This window comes from Pelmatolapia mariae, linkage group LG16_19 (genome assembly GCF_036321145.2).
Source record: "Pelmatolapia mariae isolate MD_Pm_ZW linkage group LG16_19, Pm_UMD_F_2, whole genome shotgun sequence".
In the NCBI taxonomy this organism is placed as follows: domain Eukaryota; kingdom Metazoa; phylum Chordata; class Actinopteri; order Cichliformes; family Cichlidae; genus Pelmatolapia; species Pelmatolapia mariae.
In genome coordinates this window covers 58,377,448-58,389,560 of record NC_086241.1, presented here as the reverse complement: position 1 = coordinate 58,389,560, position 12,113 = coordinate 58,377,448, and the positions used below count along the sequence as shown (strand labels likewise).

Here is a 12,113-nt window from a genome sequence, read left to right as displayed (position 1 = left end):
TTGGGAAGTTTGGAACAAGTAATTTGTGTTTGATTTGGGGGAAACTGTCTTTTGTAGGAACATCAAAGTTGGTTAGAGGTCGCTCTAGAAAACCCTTTTACTCGCTCGTGGTTCTGCAAATTGTATTTCTCTCCTTTCATTTTCTTAACGTGGTAATGCCCTTCTAAAGAATGCAAATGAACTTGTTGAAAACTGTTTTCTGCAATCAATTCTCATCTTGTTGAGACTGGATTGATCCTCGCTGGAGCTCATTTTGCACAACATAGCCTTATCAACACGTGTTCGAAAACGCATGGAGCGCTTTGCGGGAACCACAAGTGTAGTTACTATTTCGTCCTCCTTTGGGGGGAGACTAAGTACCTGCGATGGATACGTTTTTCGCAGAGTAGTCTGCACATCCTCGCAGGACAGAGGCATCAGGGGTGGCAGGGCTCTGTCAAACAGCTATCTGGAGGTTTATGGCTCACAGGTTTTAGACTCGGTGCTGCCTCCGCTTGCCATTTGGGCCTAATGGACACTGATGGAAAATGACTCCACTGTTCCAGCGATCCATCAGACGCCCTCTTTCACTCTCCATTCATCAGAGAGCGGCTTTCAAACAGTGAACTTCGTGGGCGATTTACATGCCCCGATAAGATGCAAATAAACAGTCTTTAGTCAAATTGATGATTGTGGTGAAAAATAACAAAGTCAACTTCAGCTATAATTTACCATTTCCCTCTGGGGGGGGGGTCTTAATGTCAACTATTTATACCAAGATTTCGAATTCGTGTCACAATGAAAAAGTAATTTAACTACCTAGAATGAAGCGTTTAAGTGACTTCAGACTTTCCACTATACATCTCCGGCTGCATATGGCCAGGGCGCAGTGAGTCAGCCAGCCACGAGTCCCCAGAGGGAGCGCAGAACAGCACGGCTCCAGACCCCGCCCGCTCAGAAAGAAAAGCGAGCGGGAGATGGAGAGAGGGGGTGGGGGTTACTTACACCGAGTCGGGGTACCTCTGAGTGATGTTGCCGCTATAGGTGGAGGTTGCACGGGAGCGTGTTGGGATTAAAGCTGTGATCATCGACGGCTCCCTGCCTGCGCCGGTCAGCGTGACGCACGGAAAGACGCGCAGTAACTGGAGTTACGTTGGATTGGAGCCAGTGGCAGCGGAGGGATCACCAAGTTGAGACGCCGTGAGAGCTTACGGTTGTTTAACAAGGATGCTCCCGTCTTGCAAATGTTATTTTGTGACAAGTTTGAACAAAAAATAGCGAAAAGGAGCGCGCTTTTTGTGCGGAATGCATTTTCTTGAACTGCAATAAGAGAAAAGGTCAAGTGGACGCAGTTTTAGGCTGCAAAGAGATTTGCACTGTGGAACGAGCGGAACAAAGCGTGCGCCAGGCGCAGCAGAAATCTGGGTAAACAAATATGACGGCCGGTTCTGGCGTTGTCTTAGGTCTGCTGATGAGCTACGATATCACCGACAGAATTGTAAACCTCGGATGAATTCTGGAGTCTGATTACCATTTTTCTGAAAAGGGAGAGAAAGAGAGCGAGCGAGCGAGAGACAGGACCTAATCCAGGTAGCGCATCTCTCTCTCCGGCTGCGCGTAATGGGAGAAAACTTTCGGACCTTGCAGAGGAGACGCACCAGCAGCATCCTGCCGACGACGCTTTCGTAAATACCATGTGAATTCTTCTGTTTTATACGCAATTGGCCAAGTTTGAGAGTGAATTTCAAACATTCAGTATGACTTGAAACACCCCCGAGGTTATCGGAACTTCAAGCATCAAGCCAGTTAACCGCCGAGCCGATTTTATCAAAAGACGCGCAGAAGGACATTGATGATCTAGAAAGGATTTCTGGAGCAGCAGCAGCGCAGTGAAAGCCTGATATCAGTTAGAAATAAAAGACTCCCCCCTAGATGTCTATGATGTTGTGCCAGCTCGGGCAGAAGTGTGTGATGGAGGTGGTGTTGCTGGCCATCCTGTCTTGGGTGTCCGTGTGGGCGGAGGAGAAGATCATATTTGACAGACACGCTGTTTACTGGAATAGCTCCAACCCCAAGTGAGTTTTAGTAGGAGTTCGGCCTGAAGGTGTGTGTGTGTGTGTGTTTGAAACATTGTTTATCTAGGCTACCTGCCTGCTATAGATGCCCCTCAAAAACTCTCATTACTCACATACACTTGAACCTTGAAATCTTTAAGAACCTACACATTTCTCGGTCTTTTGTCATGTGCTGTCTGATCACATCAGTCTTATTTACATTTCATTTCTATTTAAGCAGCGGTTTGGCAGAGAGCTGCAATATTGATGTTTTAACAACACACACACAAACAGAGGCAAATGAAAGTGTGTGTGTGTTTGTGTGAACCTTGGATATTTTATTCTGTGGCACAGGGAGCTCCTTTTGTTTTAAACAATGAGGGCATCCTGCCTCCTCTTCTCAACAGTGTCTAGAGACTTAGTTCCTCTCTCTCGCTCTCTCTCTCTCTGTCTCTCTCTCTCTCTCTCTCTCACTCACACACACACACACACACACACACACACACACACACACACACACACACACACACACACACACACACACACACACTCAAAGCTTTTACCTTTCTTTCTGCTAATTTCTGGCTCCTGTGCCAGTCACACAAGTGCACATTATTTCTTTGTGAATTCAAGCACTTGTGCAAAACCCACATCCATAAATAAACACAAAGCCACACAAGGATGCACGCGCATTAACACACACACAACACACAAATGGTTGTCTTTAGCCGGCTCTCTCTCATTGACATGGGGCAGAGCACACTGGGTCCGTCTGTCTAATGGTTTGTGACAACCTGGCCAGCCTCTTTCTCTCCATCTCTCTCCCTCCAACCCCTTCCTCTTCTCTCCCCTCTCTCTCCTCCTCTTCTTTTTTTGCCTCCTTCTTTCTCCCAGGTAGATAAATAAACATTGAAAGTGCTCCCTCTCACTCACGGCTGAATTAGTCCAAACTAACTGCCCTGTCTCTCTGCAACAACCAAACACGCGCGCACACACACACGCATACATACACGGAGAGCGCTAACAGGCCTGTCTCTGACTGCATCACTGTTCCACAGAAGGCTTCTCAAATATTTAACAGGCAAGGGGGAACATTTTCTCCCTTTCTCGATGTCTCCCTCTCCCTTTCTGTCTTTCTTTTCGTCGTTCTGTGCACCTGCTTTCTCATCACACACATACACCAACACATTGCAAACGTCACAGGGAAAATTTAAGCTATACTGATGGTTGCTGGGGGCGCTGTTATTCCGTCAGGGTCGTATGGTGAAGCTGAAGCAGAAAGGGGGTACATCAAAAATGCATTGCTGCTAAAGCAATGAATCTAGGCTCTGGAGCCCTGGCGAGGTTGGTTCCCCCTGTTAGACTCTGGCTCTGTCACTGCTCATGCTGCGCCTTTTTCTGCACACACACATACATGCAGGTCCATCCCTTGCTGTAATCCTTTGAGGATTACAGGAAGTTTTATGAGAGACTCAAGACTGGCGAAAAGAGATGAGAATACTGACACTAAAATCATTGGAGCTTATGTAAAATTTAAAGGAGGATCTGCTTTTTTTTATATTTGCGTTGTTTCTTTTTTAACAACTTTGGTTAAATTTGGAACGTTTTTGTCTGTTAAACTAAGGATTTCTCACAAAGTTATTTGCCAGGTGGGGGAAGCAATAAAGTCAAACAAGACAAGAAACAAGAGCAGACAATCAGGTGATCAGGCAGATAAAGAAACCTATCAGGGAGGGGAAATCAAGGTTATTGTAACCACTGTCATTGCAAAAATATAAAACCACTACAATTACTAAAAGTCCTTTATTCAAAGTATTTATAAAGTATAGGCACATATATATTTCAGCAAAGAATAGCACTTCCTTGTGATTCTCTTTTTCATGTTAAAGATGACAAGCTTTGTCTTAACGTAGCTTGTTCTTCAAGGTGAAAACAGCTTTATGTATAAAATATGATTTTAGGATAAGTATTTCAAAAGATCGCTCACCTATTAATACCCTATATTGTGATTTAGTCACCAATAACCAAAGCTCAGAGAACAAATGCAACAGTACTGCATTGCATCCGAGCAGCAGCTATTGTCTGAGGCAGTGAAATGACACAAACATCTTGGAAAATGAACAGCTGTGTGTCTTAATTGATCACACAACATCAAGCACGCAGCTTGTATTGTGGGTTGCCTCTTCACATGTTCATCAAAAGTTTGCTCACACCACAACCGCTCTAGAAAGGTGTTTTCTGCAAGGTCACAAGTACTGGGCTGGAATTTGTAGAACTGATAATCAGTCAACCTGAAGTGCAGCTTTAACTTTCTGGAAAGGCATGAAGTGACAAATTACTTTGGAAGAAAATCTGCAACCTAACTTTTATTCATCCATACTAAAATATATGAAGATTACATCTGTTGGGTTTTTTTGCTTTTAAACTTAATCAATGAATATCTTAAACCCCATGTGTGCTATTAACGACAGAACACCTGATTATTTTTGTTTCAGTCCCCTTTATTTAGTCAAATAAATTTCACCATGCATTGTGCAGAATTAGCAACCAGCTGGAGATGGTAGTTACGCTGCTAAACGGTTGCATGGAGTATTCAGAGATATGGTCGTGCATGCTTTGTATTGTATGTGTATGTATGTGCTGCCAAAAAAAAAAAAAAAGAGCAGAAAATTAGTCATCGGAGTTTTAGGATGAGAAGAGCTTTTCTACCTGGAAATGGTTTTATGCATCCAGCTATGAACTTAGGGGTAAATTTAATTGACTGTTGCATTTCTTTAAATGCTAAAGCTACTTACCCAAGTTCCACAAAAAATTGGAAGAGAAGTGGAGCATGAGGTAGAGAAGATGCAATTAAATTTTTCCGCAGAACAAAACTGCAAAACAAGGAAATGTTCTATGTTGGGCTCTCCGGCTGCCTCTGAAGTATAGTCTCTGTGTTTAAAGCATTGATAAAATTATGTCATGACATTCAATTCAACAGCAGCAGCCATCCCTAGAGATGTTGTCCCAGTTACACAGAAAAAGGCTGTAGACCTTCAATGGATTTACCTTGAAGTAACGTTTGAGTCAAATCAAAATCTCAACATAAAAAAAAACTACATGGTGAAACACCACCGGTGTTAAGAATTGACCCATCTTTGTAGTTTGGGAGGCCATCATTACAAGGTATTTTACCCAATACCTGTATTTTTCAGCTGCTGTAGCAAGAGCTTCATCTCTGTTTACCCCGATCCTTCTTGCTCTACTTTTTTCTTGCATATTTCTCTGAGATTAATCATCATCCACACTGACATCTTTTAATTGTTTTCACCTGCTAATTAATTGTGCTGCCAGTAAGTTAGCTGTGCTTTTAAGGAGTGCCTTGTTCTCAACAAAACTAACCTGGATAAGTCAACAAAAATAAAAATAAGTTAAACAAATGTTCCTATTTAAGAGAGGCGGCATCCTACAAATTGGCCAAACCCTTTAAATCTCTGGCTGTGACTCTCAGCAGGCCTATCTCTTTCAAGGTCTTGCTGGATAATAGAAAATGTATGAGATAATCCAATTCAAATGGCTCTGGCCACTTTTGGTCACGGTGGGGAGCAACACTCGTGCACTCTCAGATTGTTGTCCATTCTGCTATTGTGATGAGATACATGGCGCTGCACAATAACAAAGTACCATAACACACATTATCACAACAATAGTGCAACATTAGAACAGCATCTGGAAATCTCCCAGATTCACATAAAGGGATTTATGCCACATGCAAGAAGGAATGTATGAGAAGCACACACACACACAGGCACACATGTGCACTTATACACACCAGCTAGATTTAGGTCACAAACTCACACACACAATCACATACAAGCAGAATGGCTGCCCATTGAATACAAGGTTAGGCAGCCCCCATTTTTCTATTTACTTGCTGTCATGCACACACATACACGTACACACATCAATGGAAGCTAGATATGGGACACACATGCGCAGCCAGATTGGTTTTTCTATTCAGTAAAAACCCATCCTTTTTCCTGTTGCTGGCTTGCACACAGGGCTGCACTTGCACACACACAAATACTGAGCCCCTTTCTGGCTCCCAGGCCCATATTATAAAGCTCGCAGGTGAGGGGCTTTGTTCACCCCGAGCAGCTAATGTGCTCAGTGCAATGGGCTCTCCTCCACACACACATTCTCCGACACACACATAGAGTACACTGGCTCAATGGTCCAGAAGGAGCACCTTATCTAATCCCATGGTTTATCCTTCAAAAGACTTTCTTTTCCTTTTCTTCTTTGTTCCTCCTCTCTCTTCATCTCTGTGTCTTTGAGGAACTCCGTGTCAGTGAGAAGCGCTGATGGTTGACGACACTCTCATTCCATGGGACAGAATCTATCTCCTTGGAGACTCACACACAGAAATACACGCACCCACACAGCCTTTGAGGAAGAAGCGACTTATGCATCGAGCACATATACTGCCCACAGAAACTTTAAAATGCAAGCTCGGGTCCGTACACACACACGCACCTCATATACATGCGGTCGGTACTCACACCGAGCACATCACAAGTCCCTGCACATAAACCCCCACACACTCACTGTCTTACCGTTGCGTCCCCTGTGGCGTACTGTGATATGTGTAGTCACTAACACTTCCTCAGCCATACCACACACATACAGACACACGCACACATAAGATTTGCATCCAATTTACATGTAGACTTGTAGTCACCCCCGCTCAGTTACTGACAGTTTGTCAGACTCAAACTTGCCCTTGGGTTAAATCTATCTTCCACTGCCACCCACTCCACCTCTTTTTCTCTTCATCTTTCTTCCTCTCCATCTTTATGTCTCCCTATCAAGCTCCCATCTTCCACTCTCTCATCTCCTCTCTTTTTTATCACCACTTCTCGCTTATCCCATTGGGATGTGGTTTACATGTTTTTCTTGTGCAGGACCCTGAACTGTCCACCTTGCCTCAGGCAACATTTTTCTGTACATTAAAGCTGTACTACATCAGGTTATATGTTTGTGCTTTGACCTATATGACCTTGTATGGGTTTCTTTAAAATGTCAGCACAGCTTTGGGTCATGTTGAGTGAAACCTGTCTCAGAAGTTGTCTTTGGAATTCGTTCCCTCTGGTCTCAAGCTAAAGACAATACTTAGAGTAATTAAAGTCAGGGCTGCTACCTCGCAAATTATTTCTCCCAGCTCAGCAGGAGAGACACAGTTACATAAGAAGATCTAGTGTAGCAGACCTTAGTCATCAGCAGATTCAATGCAGTGACTGGCAGGAGGGGGTCATCTGAATATCCAGGGGCATCGAGGTGGAACAGTGTGTTTGCTGATGTTAAAAGCTCTACCAGTACAGCTGCTTTAAATATGGGTGCATGATATTTGATGACACGGATGGTATTTTATGTCTGTTGAATGATAATGCAAGCCAAGAGAAAGACAGCATGCAGTGTAATGATAAGGAACATCTGAGGTAAGCTAAGACACTTTTATATATCTAAGAGGTTCCCATCCTTTTTCATCTGACATACCCCCACAGCCCTGTCAGATGGACAAAAAGTCATTCCTCAACAGCATCTGACATCTTCAAATGTGTTCAACTGAACTCATTTCAGACTCGATCTGGACCAGTTTCAGCTTACCATTTCTCTATTATAGTCAGTCAGACAACTTAAAATGATTTATTACAGCAAAGGCATATAGTTAAATTTTAGCATCAAGCTTCCAAGTGCATGACTCCCCACAGCATGATACACATAAAAATAGGTGGTAATGAATAATTATCTCACCAGAGCCTACAGGAGGATGCTGGGGTAGTGGAAGGCTTGAAACAGCAGGAGGGAATGCTGGTCAGGAGTGTCATTGACATGTCAGAGGAAGAGATGGGAAACTGAGGCTTAAATTTACCACCAGATGTGTTTACCACCTGATTTTTCCTTCACTTTTTTTTTTTTACGCTTTTCTTTCTTTCTTTTTTTCTTTTTCCAAATTTTGTGGTGGAAACAAACTTCCATAAAATAGTAAGTTAGAAGAGTGAACATGTATATCACAGGTTGAGCTAGCTCATAGGCTTTTATTTATCTCTTAACCCTTTAAGACCCACCATAGAACCAAGTTCGCCAGAGCTTATCTTTATATTTTTACATGCTGTAGTGCCATTTTTGGGAGCATTTCAAGTTGCTATACTTTGATACAACCGTTATATCCCAAATTTTAATAATATGTATGCATTAAATCATAGAAAATAGAGACATTTCAGGTGTTTGAGGTATATCCCTCAAAACTGTAAATGCAAAAAAGTTGCACAAAATAGTTTCCAACCAAAGGAAATTTATTTTGAGTGTCTTCATAGTTTTATTTTTGAGATACACCAATTTTTACATGCTGCAGAAAAAACGAAATAAATATTATAATGCAAATTTGCAGAAAAAAACTACATCTGCATCAAAATAAACTATTTCCAACAGTGCAATTTGAGTTCTAAGCAGCCCAGAAACTATACAGAAAAACATAAAGTCAAACATGACTTTTTAAAACACCAGTATACGTGTATAAATGCCCTAAAGGGAAAAACTGCGTTTCTCAATACATATGACGTCACTTCCGGTTTTGGCAGGTAATGGCGCACATGCGATATTTCCGCTGACCTCTTCTATTCCAAGTAGGAAGTGCTATGAACAGCTGATCGGATCGCAACGTGCTTCTGGAATATCATGTTTTTGTTTCTGCAGGTGATTTTTGTGCAATTTTTGCAAAGCCATATGTGGTGACAGCTGAATGCATAAGATGTAAGTACAACTTCTCTGATTCCATATGCAAATAAAAAAATATTGCGCTATATTTAAAAATAGTTGCGCAAAGTGAAGCAGTCTACTTTAAGGTATATTTCCAATTAAGTGTTATTGGCAACTTTTTTCAAGATTTTTATACTTTTATCTTGCATCTAACACTTTCATTTCTTTATGTTGTTAAGTAATAAGTACTTTTATTTAGTATAATTTTAGTTTTAGAAAAAAACTGACTTAAGTAGTGATCAAAGTAATGACTGAAAGACTATGATTAAAAAATACATGAAAAACCATGGTAAAAAAAAAAAACCCAGATAGAAATATAACTAAAAGTGTTACCAGTATGCATTCTTATTAGTACATTTCAAGATACTACATAAATAAATAAATAAAAATAACTGGTGGAAACAACCTTCCATATTCCAACTTCTTCAGGTTCACTCAATTCTTTAATTAATTCTAAGCAGCAGAAAGACATCCTTGGTAGCCTCCTGACTTTTATAGGCTGAGGAAATTGTTATTGAATTACTAACAGTGTTTTATTGTGGTCTCTATTAGTGAGATAGAAATCTCTTGCCCTGATGGGTCAATACATATTTATTCTGTTCTCCTTATTCACCGTGACCATCATCGGCATCATCATCATTAACATTAATATAATCAGCATCAAATGAAAACACTAACCATGACCGTAATCTTAGCCATCGCCCTCACTGTCACCACCTTAATTTTCTTCATCAAAACTTTAATCACTGCTGTTATGTTCCCTGCTGTTTTCATTATCCTTATCATCATCATCTTCATAGACATCATTAGCATCACCTTCATAATCAACACTGATTTCAGGTATGTAAATAAACACCAAATGTTTTTTGTTTTTTTTTAAGTTAAGAAACCACATGCTCAACACTCTGGTATGAGTACCTGCTTTGGAAACTTAAAATTCAAAAAGCAGATATTCATCAAACAGCATTTTAAATTAACCTGGAGAAAAAATAAACATACAGCTGCAATAACCGAGTACAGTCCAGGTGTAGAAAAGGTTTTGAAAGTAGTTGCATGATTTTTGATTTTTAATTTTCCAACTCCTCAGCCTGGCAGTGGAAAATGCACCCACAAAACAACCTTTGTTAAAGGTCTTTGTCCTTTGGGCTGTCAGGGACAATGACAACACCAGATGAACTATTACAACCGCGCAGTGAATGGATGCGTACCTCTCCTGAATCTTTAATCTATCAGCTGTAGAGTTTTAATTTATCTGTTTACAGTTTCTGAGCTGAGGCTGAAGACAAATTTCCAGCCCGGATTGGATAATGATGACGGACTTTATCATTATCACCTCCATTGTCATCCTCATCCGTATGTTCATCATCACTAATGCATTCAGTATCACCTTCATCATATCGGAATAATCAATATCGTCACCACCTTTGTCATCACCTGCTCTTCTCCTCTCTTTCTGGAGGCATATCAGATTAGTGCATACAGCCCTCAGAGTCTTTATTAGAATTACACAGGATTAGACCTGAGGTGAGGATGATTTTGCAGGTCAGAAGGAGGATTGCTGCAGAGAAAAAAGTTCAAATCCTCTCAACCAGAAGGCGGAATACATGCAGACACCTTGGAGAGACATAAGAATCAATGGACTGAATTAGTTTGCAGCCTCTGCAGCACCAAGCACAATTAAGTAGCGACAAAATCACGAGAGTGCTGCAACATCTGTTGGTTCTGCCTTATTATGTCCCATTAGCATAGTGTAAAATGGGGAGTTTGTTTATAGTGCCCCCATTCTGGATAAAACAAAGGTAGTGGGGTGTCCATAGCTGGCTAGGAATTAGACAGTTTCGCCCTGCTTCGTCTGATGGATTACATGCAAATGATTCACTCGCTCCTTCTTTTGTTTGACCCTTCCACTCCTGCTGTTTGAAAATCTACCAGGGATATTTTTGGATGAAGATGATCTTTTTTTTAAATTATTATTATGATTGTACCAACTCATGCACGTATTATATGCACACAGACATATATACACACACGAATGCAAGCCAACAGTCTCGTGATGCTATTGTGCATGGTGAAAATAACCCTGCCAAAAGACAGGTTGTTTTTTTTCTTTTGGATGAATTTGTTTGCCAAATTGCATGGCTTTTAAAAAAAATTGCTTCTCGGCGAATACCAGCGTGAAAGTTGTCAGGGTCAGCTTTTACAGTTTAGTCTCACCTCGAGTGGAAAGAGAAAATGAACGAATCTTCTCTTCTTCTTTTCTAAATGCCAATTTTCTCATCCTAAAAGCTCTGCGTGCCAGAGGGCATCTTGAATATTGGGCAAGGCACCATGCTAAAGGCCATTGTTTCTCCTGTAATACCAGCTTCTCACCTGCTGAGACCATCCAACCATGTGCTCTCCGTCCAACTACACTGCTGGACTCTTACTTCCCTTCCCTCCATCTTCTCGGCATCACAGATTTCCTCCACTTTCCCTCTTTTTTCGCTTAATTTCTCTTTTGTTTTGATTTCCCTTCCCTTCCGTTGCTTTGATTCTCAGTCCTCTTCCAGAAACTTTCATCTTCCTTCTTCTTTGTGAAAAAGCTGAAGTGGCCTCGTCTTTGTTATGCTCTCAACTTTTTGTCCTTCTTCATATCCGCGCTCTGGGTCTAATCCTTCAAGTAGATCTTTCTGTTTCCCTTTCACATTTTTTGTCTTTTTTTGTCTCTCAGGGCCAGTCCGAGGCATATAGCCAGACAGTGGAATATGTGTTATTATTAGTCTCCAACTGGTCTATATGAACACTGAACAGAAGGGGTCCCATCAGAGTATCAGGCAGGCAGAACTGAAAGAGTGCTATTCTTCCGCTCGGGTAACACAATCGGCACAACCAACCGGGACCTGAGGAAAAGTATTAGAGGGAAGCAGAAACAAGGATGGAGCAGGAATGACAATGCCCATTGTTCACGATGTATTGAGTGCAGTCTGGCATGTTTCATATTCTGGGCTGGTATCTCCCTATTTTGTCCTCTTTTATTCATGCTTTCATTCTTTCATCCTGTCTGTTGGCCTCTCTGTTCCTTCTTAAGACCCATGGATCTCTGAGTTTCTCTATGTCCTGGCTCCAACTATTTCATTCTCTTCATTAAAACAACAACTCTTGGGATCTCCCCCAGGTTGTTTCGGGGACTTACATCATCATCACCATCACCGCCATAGTCATTATCATCAACAAACCTCATTAGCGGAAGCTAGCAACAGAAGCAGCAGCTCTGCAGCGTAATATCCTTACTCATTCTTTCAA

General features: G+C 41.5%; 1 protein-coding gene across 2 annotated transcripts in view; it reads left to right on the top strand.

Moving 5' to 3' along the window:
* The first annotated feature begins 995 nt into the window (after positions 1-995).
* Positions 996-12,113, top strand: part of LOC134646014 (ephrin-A2-like) — an 81,382-nt gene continuing 70,264 nt past the window's right edge. For both annotated transcript variants that reach the window (XM_063499674.1, XM_063499675.1), the window contains exon 1: positions 996-2,054. In XM_063499674.1, the coding sequence (XP_063355744.1) occupies positions 1,912-2,054 (143 nt within the window). In that variant the 5' untranslated portion in view covers positions 996-1,911. The remainder of the gene's footprint in view (positions 2,055-12,113) is intronic.